The sequence below is a fragment of the Molossus molossus genome, unplaced genomic scaffold (assembly GCF_014108415.1).
Source record: "Molossus molossus isolate mMolMol1 unplaced genomic scaffold, mMolMol1.p scaffold_m16_p_8, whole genome shotgun sequence".
NCBI lineage: Eukaryota > Metazoa > Chordata > Mammalia > Chiroptera > Molossidae > Molossus > Molossus molossus.
In genome coordinates this window covers 18,337,767-18,362,214 of record NW_023425402.1, presented here as the reverse complement: position 1 = coordinate 18,362,214, position 24,448 = coordinate 18,337,767, and the positions used below count along the sequence as shown (strand labels likewise).

At 36.1% G+C, this 24,448-nt stretch overlaps 1 protein-coding gene across 7 annotated transcripts in view; it reads right to left on the bottom strand.

The window, feature by feature from the left end:
* The window catches only part of LOC118621223 (CD2 associated protein), a 160,142-nt gene that overhangs the window by 101,173 nt on the left and 34,521 nt on the right, over positions 1–24,448 (bottom strand). For all 7 annotated transcript variants that reach the window (XM_036248569.1, XM_036248573.1, XM_036248574.1 and 4 more), the window contains one exon: positions 8,345–8,498. In XM_036248569.1, the coding sequence (XP_036104462.1) occupies positions 8,345–8,498 (154 nt within the window). The remainder of the gene's footprint in view (positions 1–8,344; positions 8,499–24,448) is intronic.

Here is a 24,448-nt window from a genome sequence, read left to right as displayed (position 1 = left end):
TGGGACAAACATGCTGTCAGAGGCCTTTGTTCCTTTGGTGAGCCCTTCCCTGGGGCGGCAGACAGCAGACATATCTGGGACTCCAGCAACCTGGCTCACACTGGTAGCCCCAACCTGGTGACTCCCTGAGGCCCTGCCCCACCCAACTTTCAGGCCCACCCAAGCTGTTGCCAGTTGCTTCACCAAAGGATTGGCCTGTCTTGGATCCTGCTTCAGGTTTTCCTAAATTACTTCAAACAAGCAGCATCTGGTCTCAGATAACCCCATACCTCTCGTTAAGTAATACACAGAAACAAACATAGGGAGGCAGCCAAAATGAGGAGACAAAGAAACAGGTCCCAAATGAGAGAACAGAACAAAACCCCAAGAAAAGAACTAAGCGAAATGGAGATAAGCAACCTCACAGACGCTGAGTTCCAAATACTGTTTATAAAGATGCTCAATGAACCTAGTGAGAACCTCAGTGAACTTAGGGAAGGCCTCAAGAGCATAAAAAAGGACCAGTCAGAAATGATGGATGCACAGTCAGAAATGAAGGAGGCATTAACTGAAATAAAGAATAATTTACACAGATTCAGTAGTAGAGTAGGTAAAGCCAAGAAGCAAACCATCGATTTGGAATATAAGGAAGCAAAAAACGCCCAATCAGAACAGCAAAAAGAAAAAAGAATCCAAAAAAATGAGGATAGTGTAAGGAACCTCTGGGACAACTTCAAGCGTGCCAACATTCGCATCTTGGGGGTGCCGGAAGGAGAAGAGAGAGAACAAGAAACTGGAAACCTGTGTGAAACAATAATGGCTGAAAACTTTCCTAACTTGGTGAAGGAAACAGACATACAAGTCCAGGAAGCACAGAGAGTCCCAAACAAGATGAACCCCAAGAGGCCCACATCAAGACACATCATCATCAAAATGCAAAAGGTTCAAGACCAAGAGAGAATCTTAAAAGCAGCAAGAGAAAGGCAGCTAGTTACCTACAAGGGAGTTCCCATAAGGCTGTCAGCTGATTTCTCAAAAGAAACTTTGCAGGCCAGACGGGAGTGGCAAGAAATATTCAGAGTGATGAAAAGCAAGAACTTACAACCAAGATTACTCTATCCTGCAAAGCTGTCATTTAGAATCGATGGCCATATAAAAAATTTCCCAGACAAGAAAAAGTTAAAGGAGTTCATCACCACCAAACTGTTATTATATGAAATGTTGAAGGGTCTTCTTGAAGAAAAAGATAAAATATATGAACAAACAAAATGGCAATGAATACATATCTATCAACAATGGAATCTACAAACAAAATGAACAGGCACAACAGAAACATTCTCATAGATACAGAGAACATTTTGTTGGTTGCCAGATGGGAGGGGGGGTTGGGGAATGGGTGAAAAAGGTGAAGGGATTAAGAAGAACAAATTCACTGCTAGACTGACAAACCTCAAAGGGAAAGGGGTTGGGGGGTGGGAAGAAATAAACCAAAGAACTTATATGCATAACCAGTGGACACAGACAATAGTGTGGGAAAAGGTGGGAGGGGGGCAGGAGTGAGGAGGAGGGGGTCAATAGGGGAAAAATGAGGAACATCTGTAATACATTCAACAATAAAGATATATATATAAAGAACAGAATCTTGGGAACCTATGGGACCCTAACAAAATATCTAATATTCATATCACTAAAGTACTAGAAGGAGAAGAAAGAGGAGAGAGTGGGACTAAACAAATATTCAGAGATAATAATTGCTGAAATATTCCCAAACTTGGCAAAGCACCAAAAAATTCAGGAAGTTGACTGAACCTCAAAAAAGATAAACTCAAAGAAATTTACACCAAAACAAGTATCACTGCTCAACTTCTGAAAACTAAGAAGGATAAAAAATTTGAAAGAAGCAAAGAGAAACAACATGGTCCCCATAGGATAACACCAATTCAAATGATAGCAAATTTCTCACCAAAATAATGGAGATAAGAAGAACTGAAACCAGAACTGTCAACTATGGGTTCTATTTTCAGCAAAACTATCCTTCAGGAATAAAGAAGAAATGCAGACATTTTCAGATGAAGAAAAACTGAAAGAATGTGTCACTGGCATACTTACTCTTAAAGAGCAACTGAAGGAAACTGTTTAAGCAGAAAAAAAAATGCTAAAATAAACAAAGCACCACTGGAGCATCAGGAAGGAAGAACAAAAAACAGCAAAAATATGGGTACATAAAATAAACTACCATTCTCATGAGTTTTATAGTTCACATCTAATGATTAAAACAAAACTGGAACAATTCAATTCAATGTTTGAATACCTTCTACATTATTCCCAAATAATTGTTCATCCTCTGCTTTAATATCTCTAAGTAAAAATGAAGCAACTACTTCCAGGGAAAAAAAAAAAAAGGTATAATTCTACTTGGAACTCCACAATTCCCAAAGAAAACCATCAAAAGAAACACAATGACTGAATCATTTGTTACATATATGGTTGAATCTTCTGTAAATATTCTTTCTTACCCTCAGCAATAAAAAAAAAAATTATAATACTTAGGCTATTAAATGAAAGATTCAGGCTGTTCAAGATTCTTTAGCTATACTGCTAAGACACCACTTGATTAAGACAATCAAAATATTAAAAAATATTATCACCATGATGAAGAAAAAACTCATGATTTGGGATGCAGTATCATGTCTAAAATGTACTTTCAACTGATTCAGTTTAAAATATGTATTTTTGTGTGTGTATATAGACCTAGAGATAAAGCCAATATGACAAAAAGTAAAGAGCAAACTTAGGTGAAAAGCATACTATGTTCACTGCACAATTATTCTTTCAACCTTTCTGTAAAATATTTAAAATTTCAAAATAACATAGAAAGTTGGAACACCCTACCACATTCATCTGAGAAGCTGTAGCTGGGGAGGAGTCATTTGAATGGGTCTTTTTCCCCTTATGAGTCAGAATATTTTAATGTCAAAGAGCAGAGCCTGAACTAATAGGCTCATTTTTTTTTTTTTTTTTTTTTTTGAAATGTAAGTGGCAAAGATGTATTGTCAGTGACCATATTTTGACAGTACTCAAAATTTTCATTACTTTCTTCAGTGCTGACTCAAAATCAGGAGGCATTCTATTTGCTACCGACTGTTTACTAGGAATGAAACACTGTGTAGACTGACATTTTAGTCAACAAATTTTTTCATGTAGCAACATCATTTCTTTCCATACAACACTAGTGAGCTATAAGTATAACCCTCAATGTATCTTTTTACATTCAAAATAATTAACTAGATGAAAAATCATGAGTTTCCACTAACTCGTAGAAAGTTCCAGCACCGATGCCTTCCCTCATACGTGCCAAGAGTAGATTCACATCTGATATCCATTTCTTCCACATATAAAGTAAAATAAATATCTACTAATATTCCACAATGAATATTATTCAGAGTTGTGATGCTGAAAGACGTCAATTCTTTACTCTCTAAGTAAAATACTCTACACCATCCATTACCTTTTTGCCTGATTTTACAAGGATCTCAGCAGTAATGTGAGACTTACACCTCTGTTGCTTTTTTCTAACTTTAACAACTTGTAACAGTCAGCTTTGTATTGGAAAACATTATTTTGTGTGTGCTAGCTCTAGAAAATATCTTTTTGTTTATTATGAATTTATCATTTTCAACTTACATGCAAAACAAAGTTTCAATGGCTTCATAACAAGAATTCACAAAAAAAGCCAACACTTCCTTGGGTTTGGACACTACAAAAAAATAGCTAACTATGAGGCCAGCATCATTCTAATTCCAAAATCAGAAAAAGACATTACAAAGAAAAAAAACTATAGGCCAATATCCCTGATGAACATAGATGCCAAAATCCTGAACAAAATACTAGCAAATCAGATCCAGCAACACATCAAAAAAATTATTCACCATGACCAAGTGGGATTCATCCCAGGGATGCAAGGCCAGTACAATATTCGCAAATCAATAAATGTGATATACCACATAAATAAAATAAAGACTAAAAACTACATGATCATATCAATAGATGCTGAAAAAACCTTCGACAATATCCAGCATCCATTTCTGATAAAAATGCTCAGCAGTTTGGGAATAGAGGGATCATATCTCGACATAATAAAGTCCATATATGAAAGATCTACAGCCAACATCATATTCAATGGGCAGAAACTAAAAGCATTTCCCTTAAGAACAGGAACAAGACAGGGATGCCCACTTTCGCGACTCTTATTTAACATAATACTGGAAGTCTTAGCCACAGCAATCAGACAGGAAAAAAAAATAAAACGGATCCAAACTGGAAAAGAGGAAGTTAAACTGTTATTATTCGCAGATGACATGACACTATACGTAGAAAACTCCAAAGACTCCATGAAAAATTTACTAGACTTAATAAGTGAATTTGGCAAAGTAGCAGGATACAAAATTAACGTCAAGAAATCGATGGCATTCTTATACACCAATGATGAACTCACAGAAAGAGAAACTAAGAAAACAATCCCATTTACCACTGCGGCAAAAAAATTAAGATACCTAGGAATAAACTTAACCAAAGAAATAAAGAACCTATTCGCAGAAAACTACAGGTCATTGAAAAAAGAAATAGAGGAAGATATAAAAAAGTGGAAGCACATATCTTGTTCATGGATTGGAAGAATTAACATCATTTAAATGTCCATACTATCCAAAGCAATCTATAGATTCAATGCAATCGCCATCAAAATAACAACGACATACTTCACAGAACTAGAACAAATGCTTCAAAAGTTCATATGGAACCAAAAAAGATCCCAAATAGCCACAGCAATCTTGAAAAGGAAGAACAATGTAGGAGGAATCATAATTACCAGATTTCAGGTTATACTACAAAGTGAATGTAATTAAAACAGCCTGGTACTGGCACAAGAACAGACATATAGACCAGTGAAACAGAACAGAGAACCCAGAAATGGACCCAAGGCAATATGCTCAATTAATAGTTGACAAAGGTGGCAAGAGCATACAGTGAAGTAAAGACAGCCTCTTTAATAAATGGTGTTGGGAAAATTGGACAGCTATATGCAAAAAAATGAAACTACACCATCAACTTACACCATATACAAGAATAAACTCAAAATGGATAAAAGACTTAAATGTGACTCATGAATCCATAAAAATCCTAGAAGAGACTGTAGGCAACAAAATTTCAGACAGAATACGCAGCAGAATTTTCACTGACACATCACCTAAGGCAATAGAAACAAAGGAGAAAATGAACACATGGGACTACATCAAACTCAAAAGCTTCTGCACAGCAGAAGATACAATCATGAAAATGGAAAGGCAACCCACTGTATGGGAGAGCATTATTGCCAATGATATATCAGAGAAGGAGTTAATATCCAATATATATAGAGTGCTCATACAACTCCACAAAAGGAAGACAAAGAAACCAATTAAAAAATGGGCAGAGGAACTAAATAGACACCTCTCCTAACAGGACATACAAATGGCCAAGAGACATATGAAGAAATCCTCAACATCACTAATCATCAGAGAGATGCAAATTAAAACAACTATGAGGTATCACCTCACACCTGTCAGAATGGCCGCCATCAACAAATCATCAAACAACAAGTGTTGGCGAGGGTGTGGAGAAAAGGGGACTCTAGTACACTGCTGGTGGGAATGCAGACTGGTGCAGCCACTATGAAAAACAATATGGTGTTACCACAAAAAATTAAAAATTGAACTTCCATTTGACCCAGTGATCCCACTTCTAGGAATATACCCTAAGAAGCCTGAAACACCAATCACAAAGAATATGTGTATCCCCATGTTTGTAGCAGCACTATTTACAATAGCTAAGATGTAGAAACAGCCCAAATGTCCATCAGTAGACAAATGGATAAAAAAGCAGTGGTACATATACACAATGGAATACTATGCAGCTGTCAGAAAGAAAGATCTCTTATCCTTTGAGATGACATGGAGGGACCTGGAAAGTATTATCCTAAGTGAAACAAGCCAGAGAAAGACAAGTGTCATATGATCTCACTTATTTGTGGAATATAATGAACATAACAGTCTGAGGAATGGGGTAGCCCCAGAGACGTGGAAATGGGGTACACAGTATCCACAGAAGAGGGGGTCGGGGGGAGATAAACCACAGAACTTATATGCATGTATGCATGAACAACAACGGACATGGACAACAAAGCGGGGGAGAGGGCAGGGAGGGAGGGGGAGGGAGGAATCAGTGGGGGGAAAAGGAGAAACATCTGTAACAAAAATAAATTAATTTAAAAAAAAAATAGCTAATAAGTACAGTTTCCAGATATTTAATTTATATGAACTTGTCCTTGTTAGTTGTTTACACAAAATTCAACACATACAGATACACTTGTCTTGGCACACAGATTTTAATTGAATATTTACTCTGCAGTGTTTATCACAACCAACCTTTACAATGATTTTACGATTTTTTTTAAAATACATTTTACTGGTTAGTAGTATCCACTACTATTTAACAATTTGAAAACTAGTCTATTTTGTGAGTTAAGGATATAATGCAAACTAACAGTAAATACAAAACAAAACCAAAAAAAAAAAAAAAATCAGATGAAAAAAAAACATAAGTTTGCTTTTCCTGGAAAAGCAATCTGAAAGCAAAAACAACCTGCATCCTGTTTTAAATGTTAGCTACACCAAATGACCAATTCAGTCCTTGCAGTACGGGCAGTTAAAATTAAAAACAAGTTATAAAGGTTCCTTCGGAAAAAACCTAAGCTTCCTGGCACCAACTATGTGTTTTTCTTTCTTACAACCAAAAAAAAAGAAAAAGAAAAAGAAAAATTATGACCCATGTTCTTGAGGAAGATAAAATTTAGTGTCTTTTCCTATTGGAGACAAAATAAAATATTCATAACCTTGAAGCCCTTTGTCTAGCCTTCACTTAAGAAGAAACTTGTCTCTTTATAGCTCAGTAAAATTAAAGAACGTGGTAAATGGATTTTACTGTAAGCAGAAGTCATTAGTAGCCATTCTGTGGGTCTAAAAATTCTCCCTGTGCACAGAAATTCTACATAGAACTTCACCTATAGGATATGGACATACTCTGTTAATTGTCCTCCAATCTCCACACAAACAATTTCAGAGTCTAGGACCATTATAACTACTGGAACTGTCCACTTTCATCCAGAGGACTGAAAACAGGGTAATATTTAAATATTTTGCACATTGCATTTACTGGGAAACAAAGAACGTGTAGAACTCTTTAATTGGTCTCTCAGTGTCATGAAATCTGTTTCATTTTTATGAAAATCTGATTTTATTTTATGAAAATAAAGGATGATATAATCCAGAAAGTACAGATTTCCCCAAACTTCAGACACACAGACAGTAGCATAAAAAGTAACCGATTGATATAAAAAGAGACTATAAAATTCATACATTATTCTGACATTTGCAAAATGTATTTAAACAAAATTTCTTTACTGTAGGGTATTTGGTATTGTAAGGGATTTGAAGACTACAATATTAATGACACAAATCTAAGATAAATGTGGCTGAACAATCATTTACTACTTATTAAATTAAATTGAATACAGTAATCAGTAATCAATCTCTCCAGGGGCTTCAGGTTTTACTATGTTAAAATGCTATCTCCTATCATAAATTGCACTTCTTTGTATACATTTAATATTTAATACTTTATGTTTAATACTTTTTGTAACAGTCTTTCACAACGTCAAGCGCTTGGAGAACAGCAATATCACCCATCTTTTTTAAAACACTTTCTCACCAACAGCAAAATAAAACTCATGAGTTTAAATGATTTAAGGTAATAAGACAGACTCCAATTCAAGTCTGATTTCAAATGTGATGCTGTCCTTCTATGTGAAACTGTTTTCTAACGTATTTACAGAGTATCAAATACTTAAAAGGCACTCTCTGTTAGGACAATCACCTTGGAAAACTTAATGTTTATGTTCAGATGTCTAACCACTAAAGAAACATACTATCAAAATTCTTGCATCTATCTACACTGCTTAAGGATAAGCAGACATTTGAGCACCTCAGTAAATAAATGGTATTAAAATAAATTTAAGGCAAAGTGTTAACAATTCAACAGAGCCTGTAACAATAAGGAAAAAAAAGCCTCGTATTCTAATTTATAATTCCCACACATAATTGTCAGCTATCATATAAAGAACTGACTGCATGGACCAGTAACTGGTAACTTCAGTGGGAAGTTTCTGTACTCAGCTTCAAAAGGTTGTGTAATTTTTCTTAACAATTTATGAACAGTACAAAATATCCTTCTGTTTTGACTCAATTTAACAGTAAAGGAGTTATTTACATACTCTTCTTAATGTTTTTAGTTTGTGGATGTGGCTGAATTCCTCCAGCTGGAAGTCCATAGGTGCTTATTCGTTGTACAAGACTTGCTACATTCCCATGCCTTTCACGTCTGATGGGCAAACTGCCATCCTTGGATTCTGTCTCTCTTTTAATTTCCTATAAAGGAGGAAATCAGTAAATAGGCAAATTAAGTTATATTTATTAAATTAAATTCTCTTATGTAAAATACCAAAACACAGGTACAGTGATTATTATATAAAACGTGATTATCAACAGTTTTCAAACTTTTTCTCTGCCCACACAAATTCTTAGATAGCATTCTCAGCTCACAGACATTACAAAATCTGGCGGCATTAAGATTTGGCCAGTGGGCCATACATAGTTTCATGAACCCTGTTCTAAGTCAGAGGCTAACAGAAGATATGCAAACCTTCATGAAAAGAAGTATAAAATTTTATTGGAAGACACAAAATAAGACAAAAGGGAAGTTATGGCATGTTCAGTGATGTTAAAATCTCAGTATCACCAAGATATCAAATCTCCTTAAAACTGATGTAATGATGCAATGAAATTCCAAATATATCTCACAGATTTAGGAAATCAATTTAATAAACAGGTTCTAAATTTGTATAGAAGAAAAAATGGCCAAGAAGAGCCAAAATACTTCAGGGAAGAGAAAGTGAGGGGACTTCTCCTTTTTAACTAAGACATAAAGAAGAACTGTATGACACTATAAATTAGTACAGTACTGGCATAAAAACAGACATACTGATAAAACAAAATAAAAAGTCCATAAACAAACAAACTTGATTTATAACAGACAGAAAGTTGGAAAAAACTGAATCTTAAAATACATGGTGCTTGTAAAACTAATGTTCCCTATGTAGGGTGTAGAGAATGAAACTGGATTCCTACACCTCACACATCTGATATTTAAATTAACCATTAAAAAAAGTGAATCACTAACCAGAAGATATTTTTCACCTATAAAGTTAACAAAGAATTTCTATCTCCAGGTGTTTGTGCTAACCAGTTGTTACTCTCTAACTAGTAGAATTTCAGATGATTTTGATTCCTTTATACTAAACAAAAGTGTTTGATGCTTGCTTTCTTTAAAAAAAAAAAAAAAGCTTATCATTTTGCAATCAAATATTTTTCATTTTGGGAAAACTGTTAAGTTGGTAGAGAATTGTGAAAAATTATTAAAGTACAAATCACACAAGACAAAATATAATATAGACAGCCTGCTTCATTTCTATGGGTAATGCACTTAAGGAAAAATACTTCAATTTGATGTTAATAATACATGACATATCAATATTTGAAAACCTCACAATTTTCAGACTGCACTAAGTATTTTCAGACTAATACAAACATAAAATCTATGTAAATGAAGACTGGTAGTTACAAACTCAACATGCTAAACAGTATTCATTTTGGATTCTCGTGTCTCAAGAGCTACCTATGTTTTAAACAACAAAAAAGGTCATATCTCTGAGAGCTACTGTTGCTTTCTATTACAAAATACCAACAATTTAGGTTGACATTCAAATCTTGTTCTTCTAGGAAAGTAATGTTAATTTAACCTAATGTGATTACAAGTACAGGTTCAAGAGACAGATGACCTGTGTACAAATTTTGGAACTATCCTGTTTACTAGTTACATAGCTTTAGATATTTATATTATCTTTCAATAAAAATTAATTACGTGAATAATTATATTTAAATAGACAATTTTTCTCGTTTCAAAAAAAATTAATTTACAACATACTGCTCAGTATCTAGAAACATTTTAAGGACCTTCAAGTTTCTTTGAAATATAATCACATCCATGAATATTAAATATAAAAAATCTGAGAACAAAATATACAAAATGAAAGGGAGAAGCAAACTGAAATATATATACAATCTACCCTAGATAGAGAAAACTCAGGTTCAAAATACATAGTGCCAACTAAGAGGTTACCGCAGTAACCTCTAGGCTATAAGCAAACTACAAATGAAGTTTGCGCTGGATTCCTCCTCCACCTCTTCCTGATACTGTCTACCTACCACCAGGCATGCACCTACTCTGCTCTCTCGCTCTCTCTCCCCCTCCCTCCCTCTCTCATTCCCTCCCTCTTCTCCCTCTTTTCCTTCCCTCCTCCCCCTCTTCCCCTCCCCCTTCTCACCAACCTACTCTCTTTTCTAGTTCCTGGACACATAGTGCCTCCAAATTACTCTTTGCCTATCATCTTCAACAGCAATTTTATTGAGTACCCACGAAGCATTAGTAAGGTTTCCAGTGTTTCTTCTTTCTTCTGCCCTTTACTGCCTTCTACTCAATCAGCCAGTAAATAAAATACATATTAATCTCATAGCATCCATTTTCTCCCAGCTTCACTTCCTTTTCTGACTTTGAAAATTGCTCCAGGAGATCCCGTTTAAAAAAAAAAAAAAAGGGGTCCTCACTTACAGAGTATCAGGTCTTGACAAAGCAAACTCAGAAAAGCTCTGAATCTCACTCCACATATGGAGGAAAGCCTCCAACATAGTAAGTAATCCAATTTTCACTCCAAAATTGGCCAAGAAAAAAATACAATGGGGATACTTTCCAAATAGATAAAAATGTACTACATTGATTAATTTTATTTTATAGATAAGGGGTAAAAAGTAGCAAATTAAAGGAATATAAGCAAATGAAGGAGCTAACAAGATTGGAGAAAATATAGTTATTCTTTGCCTATTAAGGTAATCAAAGATAATTAACTCTGACTGCACTAACCAAAAACAGATAACTTAAAAGATGATCAAGAAAATTCACACACCTTTCCTTCATGTTGTAATATATCTATACAATAATTCCATTATCTGATCATGGCCAGTGAATGATCATGATTTGAAAATAGAAATCAATTAACTTCTATATTAATTAAAGGTCACAAAGAATAAAAACCAGATAAGAGGGCAAGAGCTTCTTTTTTCTTAAAAGAAAGAGGGCTATCTAATCTCCAAATTCCTAAACAGAGTTACAGATGTGTTTATGATCATTAAAATTAAGAATAATATACTTAATTATTTTTAATTCTACATTCAGTATTTCCAAAGAGTGTTATATAGAACTACAACCTCCAATACAGAAACATAAATCAGAAGATATGAAAAAGTGGCATTATTAAGAATAAGGCAAATTTGGTACCCATATGCTGTTCCAGCTTTGACAGCATCAACATTAGACCCACATTTAAAAAATAAGGTTTCCAACCTAAGAAAATGGTTCACCCCATTCTTAAAGTTTTTGCTTTGTAGTACATAAGTGATAGTATATAAGGAATGATACAGAAGGAACCACCTAAAGGTCATCGGATTTTTCTTTTTATTATCATTAAACTAGATATTCATTCACACACACACACACACACACACACAACCTTAAGTACAAAGTAAAATGGCCAACAGAGGAAAACCTCCTAATATGAAATCAATGTGTACTTTCTGAGTGCTAACATATCAGAACCATCAAGGAAAACAGCAAAGATATAATACAGAAAGACTGTTTTACAAGGACTATTTTCTCCTCCCCCAAATAAGCTATTCTCCATTTAACTGCTGTCTCCCTACAGCAGTGTTCCCTCCCCATTTGTAAAGGGGAGTAGGAAAGGAGGGGTAGCTATGCACATTCATTGGCATCCTACTCCTTTCCTTTTCTTACCACCAGAATGTTACTGACAGCCAAGTGAAGTAGAGTGGAAAAAACACTAAAGAAAGAACTCTTCTCCTCCCCATATTCTTTCAGACATGCCACACTGACCGAAATGAACTGAAAATACCCCAGTAATTTATAATGGTCATATTTTTTTCACACTAGTTTTATTAATTTTTTTAAAATGCTATTTGTGCTTTCAGCCTTAGGATGAAGGGGTTTTAGGGTAAGAAGAGCAGGGAATGAGGGCTGGTGTATCTATGACTCAAATACACCAGGCCTGCATGGAGACCCTTGCCTCAAGCTGCTGGACTCCTCAGGCCCAGGTGACACTGACAAGCAGGCAATGAGCACTAATCACATAAACAGCAAAACCAGGAGATGTCCCAGGAGCCCAGGTTCTGGTAATCAAGCTTTCCTGGTTTAAATCATTACAACTTGAAATACTTTAGCAGAAACAAAATGTATTTTAACTCCCTAAGGCAAAAAATTAGATTTTAATTTTCCAGGTAAACACTAACATGATTTATATCATAATGTCTTGACTTTAAATTTATGGTGTGAAAAACTGGATATAAAGAGGGATGACAGGCCCTGGCCGGTTTGGCTCAGCGGTTAGAGTGTTGGCCTGCGGTCCTGAGAGACCCGGGTTCGGTTCCCGCTAAGGGCGCGTACCTCGGTTGTAGTTTGTCCCGGGCCCTGGTCGGTTGTGCGGGTGGCAGCCACTCAATGCGTCCCTTTCACATCGATGTTTCTCTCTCTCTCTGTTCCTCTCCCCCCACCCCTCTACCTGAACAAAAGGTGAGGATAAAAATAAATAAATAAGTAAATAAATAAATAAATAAATAAATAAATAAAAATAAAAAAAGAGGGATGACAGTACAAATAATTCAGTTTAAAAGAGTTTTTACAGTCTGGCTGGTGTGGCTCAGTGGCTGAGTGTCGACCCACATACCAAGAGGTTGCCAGTTCGATTCCCCATCAGGGCACATGCCCAGGTTGTGGGCCAAACCCCCAGTGGGGGGCATGCAGGAGGCGGCCAATCAATGTTCTCTCTTATGGATGTTTCTCTCTCTCTCTCCCTTTACCTTCCTCTCTCTCTAAAATCAATAAAGAAAAAAAATTAAAAGAGTTTCTATAGAAAAGTCTGTAAGATATCTACCAAATTCGTAAAAGTGGAAGGAAGTTTTTGAAGGAGGGTTGTAAGAAAAGAAATTTATTTTTCTCAACAGCTACTTCTACACTGCTTCATTTTTGTTTCCACTTGTATTACTTCACAGATTTTTTTTTTTTTTTCCTGTATATGCCCCCTAGCGGGAACCGAACCCGGGACTCCCTGGTCCGTGGGCCAATGCTCCAACCGCTGAGCCAAACCAGCCAGGGCACTTCACTGATTTTTAATATAAAATTCGGTGCACCTACAAATAATAGCCCTATAAGTCAAATTGTTCTAGGGCATTTAGAAAGATCTTAGTTGTGTGAGCACACATTACAAAAATCCAAATCTTTACACTTCTTTTCTAGCATTACATGTATTAAACCATTTCTCAACTCAGTGAATATAGTCTATATGGGGTTCATAATATTATCAAAAGTAACCCAAATTGCTTTTAATCAGTGTGTATAGTTAATGTTTACAATATGTAACAGAAAATGTATATGAATAACTGTATGCAACTGTTGCATTGTATCTGCTATTTTTGTGGTAATTACCAAAAGCAAATAAAAGTTGTCTTCCACTTAGTATCCTGATACCTACAGAGTTGTTTTCTTCTCTACTGTATTTCCAATTAATGAAAGTAAATCAAACACCAAATGTTCTTCTCCTGACTTAAAGCTACTCTTCTATTAAAGTCACCAATACATCTCCTAATATTTTATAACATCATTAAGGTTTATCTAAGCAAATTAATAGTTTTCATAAAGTAAAGGATCCAAAAAATAAAGGTCACATATAATCAAATTGTCGTTGCCTTCATTCAAATAATAAGTCTTCTTATGGAAACAGTAGAATGCCAATAGATTTAAAAACAAAACAGCATTCTTCCACAGAAAAAAAGAGTTATATTTTTAAAAACTTTTAAATCACTAAAACCCTTTCCAAAGTAGCCATGTACATCAGATCATCTTATTCCCCATACTGCTACTTAATATTTTTTTAAAAGATTTTAAATACATTTATGATCTTCAGCCACATAACCTATGGAATTTAGAAATGGCATTTTTAAATGATAGATAAGTTATCAAACTGCCTATTTTTTCAATTTAAAAAAGCAGATCCAATAATTTTAACCTTTTTTTAAATGCAAAAAAAATAACAAATGCTAGAAATTTAGGTCAAAACAAAGGAAAAAAGTCATCCAACTGATTTTTATTCACTTGTCAGCTTCCTGTAGTACGTGTGAATAACTTTTGTTTCCTTGTTTCTTATTATATCAAAAAGTCTAAAATACTTTATCAAGTTCCAATGACTCTTCAAAGGGATCAAAATTTCATTTAAAACATTTAAATATAACAATTCACTTACCAACACCTGAGACATCTTCTGTGACCATATCCAGTTGTTTTTTAAAGCACTAAAGTAAAATCACCATTACAGTAACAGATCTTTTAAAAAACTTGTAGCACCTCCAACATCAGTACAAAGCCCACAAGAAAGCTGCGTTGAAGCCGCAACCCCTATCCAAACTACTATCCTAACTCTCTAATACAACTAATATTTTTGTTAATTTCTTTTGATACCTTATTTCACTCTAATTTCTCTGCTTTCCCCATAACCGCCCGTCCTTCAATACTTTGTAAAACTATCAAATGTGTTTCCTACACTGGTGCCCCTCCCATTCCTCTCCCAAGTTCATGACTCACTAGGTGATCAGACTATGTACTCTACCATACAGGGAACTCAGTGAGCAAAGTTCACTAACATTTACTAAATGCCTGTAACTAGTCAACTGCACTGTTACCTACTTTCATGTGTTATCTTAATCTTCAGAAGCAAGTCATAAAAGAAAATAAAGGTATCAACTATGCTTATTAGCTTTTTACTGAATGCTGCTCTATTGTTATGTTAATTATAACTAATATTTACACTTTTCTGAGCATTTTATAACAGTGGCTTAAGAAAAAACAACTATTCCTACACCACTTCACAAAGGAGAGCTCTTATGAGTTTTTAGACTGTTAAGGATATGCATAATAATCACCATCTAGATTTCTCCTCACAGAAAGATAGGTCTATTTTTCCCTATTCCTCCCACTAAATACAGTTAAAAACTCTGGAAATTACATATTTTAAAAAAACAGATAAAAGTATTGTGGAAAGAGTAGGAAAGAAGGTAGCACAAGCCAAAGAGACCAGGTTCCTCGGAACCTGCTGAGTGAGTTCACTGGGTTTTCTTTTTGCGTCATACACTCTAGACCGAGTAAGTACTGGAGAAGCCAGCAACCTGAAATGCCAATGGGCAGAGAGGAAAAAAAGCTCTAATAAAAGCCTGTTCTCATTAGCCAAAGGACCAAGAAAAGGGTAGCCTGGCAAGACAGGAAGTTCTTATACAATAATCACTCTACTGCTAATAGCACAGAATAAAACATTAGCCCCATGCCCACCCATACCAGCAAAGTACAGGGGGGAGCCTAGATTTCCACCCTCACCGGACTGTAACGAGGTACCCCAACTATCACCACTACTCCATATCCCCAGCCAGGGTGGTGTCAGAGAAGGCCAAATGGAGAGCCAGGACTCTACTCTCCCCCTACTGTGAGCATGGGACACAAAGCAACACTGAGGCACACCGGCCCCTCCAGCAAGAAGGGTATCAGTGGAAGCCTATGGGAGCCTGAACCCCTATTGCACCCTCCGTGTGTCAATGGGGACCAAGTAGAGAATTGAACTTGGGGGTAACTTTTTTTCCCAGCACAGGTTCCCTCTTTAGTTAAATAAAGTTAGATTTGATCCCAGGTCCTCAATCAATATTCTGATTTTTAAAAATATATTTTTACCACCAGATGTCTGCTTTCTCATCTTTTCTTAGTAACTGAAACAACCTTCCAAAGGCATTTTATTTTAGGCCCCTCATCTTCAAAGAACTACCTTTTCCATTCCAAAGGATTCAATAACAACAAAAAAGATCATTTCCACCAGATCATTTTTCTGTAAATATAAGACTAGTTACACAGAAAAGGCCTATCACAATTAGTGTTACCCTAAGGAACTAGAGCTTACACAATCCTAACATGCTAAAGCGTTCTTATCGTCTAGTTTCTCATCCAGCCAGGCCACTTTTAAATACACTTTATCTGTTCTACCGCTACTACTACCAAGACAAGACGATTTCCCTAAGTAGAGAGGCTTATCAGGCTAACTGCTTGTCCCATGTTTTCTCATTTTAATTACTTTCTTCTTTATTTTTGTCCTTAAAAACTACTAACTTTTTAAAAGGACAATCAGAAAAATTCTATCTTATTTATCTATTTTTATGATTAACATTTAATAGTACCTTGCATATTATAGGCACTAAAAAAAACCATACATGTTTGTTGACTAAATTCAGTTTAGATAATTTTCTTCTCCCATTTCCCCTTTCCAAAATGAATGGCCAGTTTCTGAGCAAGAAAATAACAGGACGAAATAATAAACTCCATTGTATATCTACATGCAAGATATACCACACATAATCAAATTCCTACCAACAAACTGGTGGGATTTCCCACTTTTACATGGGAGAAATGAATGCTCTGGAGTGAAGTGTCTTTAGGAAGAACACTGTAGGTATGCATGTGGGTGTGAGGGAGATGGAGTAAGAGTCGAACAGAGAGCTATGCATCCTGACTCCAAAGGCCATGCTCCCTCCACAGAGCCATGCTATCTTCTTGAAGGACCTCAGCAGTTGGCAACCACGACCATCACATTAAGCCTACCTTCCTCTAATGTCAGGGATCCTTCTCAACGGAAATAAATTCCTTATCTCCTTTGCCACTCTTCTGCGATTTACTGGCCAATAATCTCAGAGATGGTATCCTATAAACACCCAACTTAAACTATCAACATCATTTTCCGCCCTACCACTGCTCACCTATTTCTTTCAAAGCACTCATGACTATAAAAAATTATCTGTTTCATTTATTGTTTTCAGTTGTCTGTTTTCCCAACACCATTCAAAAGCTCATGAAGAGGGAACTTACCTGTTATTCACCATTGTATCCCTAGCCTCTATAAAAAGTCCTAGCACATAGAACCTCTATATATATTTGAACAAATGAATGAATGGCAAACTAAAAAGAATAAAACAATTGAGAAGCACGGTAAGAGGAGGATATGCCGCCACATTGCTACTGATCTCCATTATTATATTTTATAGCCTCAACTCTGTCCTCTTCAAAACTTTACCTTTTCAGTCAGATTTCCTTTAAGTAATATTCCAAATACACTGTACTACTGGCTTTAATCCACACTTTTGGCCTTAAATCCCATTACCCCCCACCTCACACAATATGAAGATTTTCATTCAGTCAAAGTAGTCCATTCAATAATTTTTACCACAAAACAACTTTTGCTGTTGCCAGACATATTACAATGAGTATTCATCTAACGTCCTATCGTTAAAGACCAACTCGTGTTACTTTCAACATATTTTCTGAGTAATATTTTTCCAAGATCCTTTAACGCCCACCATCTTTCTCACACCTCTGACCTTCAGTCATACGAGGCATTACCATTTATCCGCCTGTTTCCATGCTGTCACCTCCCCATATGAAAAAAGATTTGGGGAATATTCTTTACACCACACTTCATAGTCAATGACTAAGCATTTATTTATTGGAGTGTTTATTTTGTTTCATATCTCAATTACAAAGCAGAAAGCCCTATGTCAGAGTGCCAAATAGCAACAAAAACACTGAGACTGAATCTCAAAGTTTACACGAAGAAATAAATCAGACACTTGACTCTCTACTATAGTCCAAAACACTGACGTAGAAAAATCTGATAAACTAGCATGTTTCTTCTCAATTCTAACCTAATTCTGAAACATTAAAAATCAATGGGGAAAGGGTAGATTGTTTGATAACTTTTCATGTGGAAAAAATATATGTATGTACAAAAAAGCAAGCAAGATTGATGAAAGACTCATACTGAAAATCAAAACTTTAATAAATACAAAGAACAGTATCTTTAAGATTTCTCTGCTCCCAAGTTATACTTAGGTCACAAAAAGTGCTCATGATAGATAAAAGACACATGGCAGAAAGAAGACAAAGGACTGGTATTTACAATACAGTAAGAACTACAGCAGGTCAGTGAGAAAATGAGCAAAAACTCAAAAATGGACAGAAATAGTTGAACAAACTATACAAAGGGAAAAAAATTTAAATGACCAATAAATGTGAAAAGATTTCTAACTTCATTAGTAATCATGAAAATGAAATGCTGAAAAATGGTGGATATGCCTGGCCGGTGTGGATCAGTGGCTGAGCGTCGACCCATGCACCAAGAGGTCACAGGTTCAATTCCTGATCAGGGCACATGCCCAGGTTGTGAGCCAGATCCCCAGTGGGGGGCATGCAGGAGGCAGCCAATTGATGTTCTCTCTCATTAATGTTTCTACCTCTCTCTCCCTCTCCCTTCTCTCTCTATCTAAAAATCAATAAAGGAAAAAAAAAGAAAAGAAAAATGGTGGATACCACTATAGATCTATAAAATTAAGTCCTCCCCCCAAAAAAATTAAAAAATAAAATTAAATTCCCTGTTCCCCAACCCCACACCAAAAAATCTGATGGAATCAAATGTTAGTGAGAATGTGAGAAAGGTACTTTTATATTACTGGTAGGAGTTTAAATTGGTATAATTATATAATGAGAAATCTGAAAATATTTAGTACATGTGAATGTGTGCATACCCTAGGATGCAGCAAATTCTCTGCTATACATAACACCCTACACAAAAGGATGTTCACTGCAATATTGTTTTTAATAGCTAAAAATATTCATAAAATGTGGTAGAGACATACAATGTAATATAACATGACTGTTAAAAAAAAATTATCTAGTCCAGCCGGTGTGGCTCACTGAATTGAGCATCCTTCCATGGACTGGACAGGGCACAAGCCCAGGTTGTGGGCTCGATCCACAGAGGGAGCATGCAGGAGGCAGCCGATTGATGTTTCTCTCTCACATCAATGTTCCTGTTAATCTCTCCCTTCCTCTCTCTATAATAAAAACAAAAACAAAAAACAATAAAAACATACTTTAGCCACAGCAATTTTGAGAAAGAAAAACAGAGCTGGAGGCATCACACTTCTTGATTTCAAACTATATTACAAAGCTATAATGATCAAAATAATATGCCAATGGCATAAAAACAGACACATAGGCCAGCGGAACAGAATCAAGAGGTCAGAAAAAAACCTATGCATATATAGCCAACTAAAATTTAAGTAGGTTGCTAAGAACAATCAATGGGGGAAAGGATGATCTATTCAACAAATGGCATTGTGACTGCTGGATAGCCACATGCAGAACAGTAAAATTGGACCTCTATATTACACCAATCACAAAAATGAACTCAAAATGGATTAAAGAATTAAAAATGTAGGACCTGATACCATAACACTTTTAAGAGAAAACATACAGAAAAGTTCCCTGACATTGGGTTCGGCAGTAATTTTTTTGGATAGGACACCAAAAGCAGAAGACACAAAAGCAAAAATCAACAAGTGGAATGACATCAAACTAGAAAACTTCTGCATAGCAAAAGAAATAATAATAAAATGAAAAGTCACCCTATGCTATGAGAGAAAGTATTTGCAAACCATATGTCAGATAAAATGTTAATGCTATATATGTATATATGGAACTCATATCATTCAAGAGAAAAAAACAAATAATCCAATTAAAATGGGCTAAGGGCTTGAATAGACATTTTTTCCATAGGAGATATACATATGGCCAATAGGTATATGAAAAAGTGCTCAGAACCACTAATCATAGGAGATGCAAATCAAAACAACAATGTGGTATGTCTCTTAGGGTGACTATTATCAAAATGACAAGAGATAATAAGTGTTGGCAAGGTGGAGAAAAGGGACCCCGGTCCACTCTTTTTTTTTTATCCTCACCCGAGGATATTTTTCTATTTTTTATTCAGACAGAGCAGGAGGGAGAGAGAGGAAGAGAGAGAGAGAGAAACATCAACGTGAAAGGGACACATCAAGTGGCTGCTACCTGCACGACTCAACCAGGGCCAGAGACAAACAACCAAAGTACATGCCCTTAGCGGGAACCGAACCCAGGTCTCTCTGGACCGCAGGCTGACGCTCTAACCGCTGAACCAAACTGGCCAGGGCTAAACAGAACTTTTTCTTTTTGGTACATGCCCCTAGCGGGAACCGAACCCGGGACTCTCTAGTCCGCAGGCCAACACTCCAACCGCTGAGCCAAACCAGTCAGGGCAACCCTGTCCACTCTTGATGGGCTATAAATTGGTGCAGCCACTATGGAAGCTACTCAAAAAGCTAGAAATAGAACTACCTATGATCCAGCATTCCCACTTCTGGGTATATTTGAAGAAAATAAAATTACTATCTCTAAAAGATACCTGAATACTGATGATCATTGCATCATTATTCACAATAGCAAAGATATGGAAAGAACCTCAATGTTTGTGAACAGATGAATGGATCAAGAAAACATGGATATTACAAAGAGTATTTGCACATTTAAAAACATTCCTTTTTAGTTTTGCATTCATTTTCACTCTTTTCCCTAGCCCTTTCTTCTTATTCTCTCAGCCCTTCTATGGGCCAACAAAGTTTATTCCTCTCCCATGTTTATAATCCATTTTATATGTTCCATATCATGTCATAAATGCTTATGTGTGTATTTTTGCAACTCGACTCCTGCTCTTTGAGAGTGATTTTTATTTTATTTTATTTTTTTTTTATTTATTTATTTTTTTTATCCTCACCCGAGGATATTTTTCCATTTTCTGTACAGATAGAGTGGGAGGGAGAGAGAGGAAGGGAGAGAGAGAGAGAGAAACATCGACGTGAAGGGACACATCGAGCGGCCGCCACCCGCACGACCAACCAGGGCCGGGGACAAACCGCAACCGAGGTACATGCCCTTGGCGGGAACCGAACCCAGGTCTCTCTGTACCGCAGGCCGACGCTCTAACCGCTGAGCCAAACCGGCCAGGGCTTTTGAGAGTGATTTTTAATCAAATAAAAGTTTCAATATAAAAATATATACAATGAAATATTATCCTCACAAAAGAAGGAAATGCTGTTGATGATGACATAAACTGAGAACATTTCGCTAAGAGAAATAAACCAATCACAGAATCTTGATCTCACTTATATGTGGAATCTAAGATAGTAAAACTCATAGCAACAGAAAGTAGAATAATGATTGTCAGAGGATGAGGAGAGGGGAAAGTGGGAAAATGTTGGTCCCAAATTGTTCAAAGTTTCAGTTAGTGAAATGAATATGTTCTGGAGATCTATGTACAGCAATGTGATACAATTAACAGTACTCCTTTGTATATTTAAAATTTGGTAAGATGGTAAATCTTAAGAATTCTAACCAGAAAAAAGGTATTGTGAAGTAATAGATATGTTAATTAGCTTGATTATACTGATTATTTCAGAAAGAAAAAAAAAATATATATACACACACACACACACACACACACACACATCAGGTTGTACACCTTAAATACATACAAATTTTGTCAGATATACCTTAATAAAGCTGAAAAATTAAAATGAAAAAAATAAACATAAAAATAAAAACATACTTTAGAGAATCAAGAATTTATTTTTTTTGTTTTTTTGGTATGTGCTCCTAGCGGGAACCGAACCCGGGACTCTCTGGTCCGCAGGCTGAGGCTCCAATCGCTGAGCCAAACTGGCCAGGGCATACTTTTAAAAAATTAACTAGTTGTAAAGAAACTTCCACCATAACAATAGATGTGCATTCCTAAACACCTGATGTTCTGAACAAACACACACAAACACACACACACACTGATTATGTGAACTTTTCTAGATCAAATACTTAAAATACTAGTAATTACATAAAAATCTGGGTTTGAGAAGACAGCTCTAAACCTATGCAACTTCAGAACCTGAGCACTAAAAATGAAAATAAATAAATAACAGAAATTGGGACCTGAGAAAATGGAAAATAACTTGGGACTATCCAGACAATTATGACAATAAATTTCTCCAGAGCTACTAAAAATGCATAAAAATAATAAGGAAATGTGACTATGAATGATGAGACAATGCACAAGGAAGGGGAGGTGGGCACCAGAGGTTAAAAGCCCTACAATGCTAAGACTGTAACATGAAGGAAAATACATAAGTACTAAGTACAAATAATAATCACTTAAAAAAAAAAAGAACTCCAAGCAGACAAGCTGAGTCTATCTCTTTCCTGCTAAAAATTATAATTCTACACTGTTCATCAGTTATCCTTCCCTAGAAAATAAAGTAACACACCTTTCCCACTGACAAGACATCACTCCTGTAATTTACCAAACACTTATGAGTGAACTAGTTTCAGAGTATAGGTGGTTGGGGGAAGACATAGGGGGCTAACAAATAAGTAAATTTTATCTGGAATACCCTCTCTATTATAAAGTAACACTGACGCACACAATGACAAAATAATAATATTCTATATATTAAATTCAAGCATCCTTGTTCTATATTCTTTTTTTTTCCTTTTGGTACGTGCCCCTAGCGGTAACCGAACCCAGGACTCTCTGGTCCACAGGCCAATGCTCCAACCTCTGAACCAAACTAGGGCTTGTTCTATACTCTGTTGTTGTTGTTGTTGTTGTAACATTTCTTTTTTTTTTTTAATTAATTTTTGTTACAGATGTTTATCCTTTCTCCCCCACTGATGCCCCCCTCCCCCTCCCTTCCTGCCTTTTCGCAGGTTGTTGTCCATATCCACTGTTCATGCATACACGCATATAAGTTCTCTGGTTTATCTCTCCCCCACCACCCCCTATTTAGGGGATTGTCAGTCTGTACCCCACTTCCACATCTCTGGGACTACCCCATTGCTCAGACTGTTATGTTCATTATATACCACAAATAAGTGAGATCATATGAAACTTGTCTTTCTCTGTTTGGCTTGTTTCACTTAGGATGATACTTTCCAGGTCCCTCCATGTAGTCTCAAAGGATAAGAGATCTTTCTTTCTCACAGCGGCGTAGTACTCCATTGTGTATATGTACCACTGCTTTTTTATCCATTCGTCTACTGATGGACACTAGGGCTGTTTCCAGATCTTAGCTATTGTAAATAGTGCTACTACAAACATGGGGGTACATATATTCTTTCTGATTGGTGTTTCAGGCTTCTTAGGGTATATTCCTAGAAGTGGGGTCTCTGGGTCAAATGGAAGTTCAATTTTTTGAGGTAACACCATATTGTTTTCCATAGTGGCTGCAACAGTCTGCATTACCAGCAGCAGTGCACTAGAGTCCCCTTTTCTCCACACCCTCGCCAACACTGTTGTTTGATGATTTTTTGATGGCGGCCATTCTGACAGGTGTGAGGTGATACTTCATTGTTGTTTTAATTTGCATCTCTCTGATGATTAGTGATGATGAGCATTTCTTCATATGTTTCTTAGCCATTTGTATGTCCAGTTTGGAGAGGTGTCTATTTAGTTCCTCTGCCTATTTTTTAATTGGATTGTCTTCCTTTTGTGGAGTGGTATGAGCACTCTATATGTATTGGAAATTAACCCCTTATCTGATGTATCATTGGCAATGATGCTCTCCCATACAGTGGGTAGCCTTTCCATTTTCATGATTGTATCTTTCGCTGTGCAGAAGCTTTTGAGTTTTATGTAGTCCCAGGTGTTCATTTTCTCCTTTGTTTCTATTGCCGTAGGTGATGTGTCAGTAAAAATTCTGCTGTGTATTCTGTCTGAAATTTTGTTGCCTACAGTCTCTTCTAGGATTTTTATGGATTCATGAGTCACATTTAAGTCTTTTATCCATTTTGAGTTTATTCTTGTGTAGGGTGTAAAAGTTGATGATCTAGTTTCATTTTTCTGCAAGTAGCTGTCCAATTTTCCCAGCACGATTTATTAAAGAGGCTGTCCTTACTCCACTGTACGCTCTTACCACCTTTGTCTAACATTAATTGAGCATATTGCCTTGGGTCCATTTCTGAGTTCTCTATTCTGTTGCACTGGTCTATATGCCTGTTCTTGTGCCAGTACCAGTCTGTTTTGATTATAGTGGCTTTGAAGTATAACCTGAAATCTGGTATTGTGATTCCTCCAACTTTGTTCTTCCTTTTCAAGACTGCTGTGGCTATTCAAGGCCTTTTTTGGTTCCATATGAACTTTTGAAATAAATGTTCTAATTCTGTGAAGTATGCTGTTGGTATTTTGATGGGGATT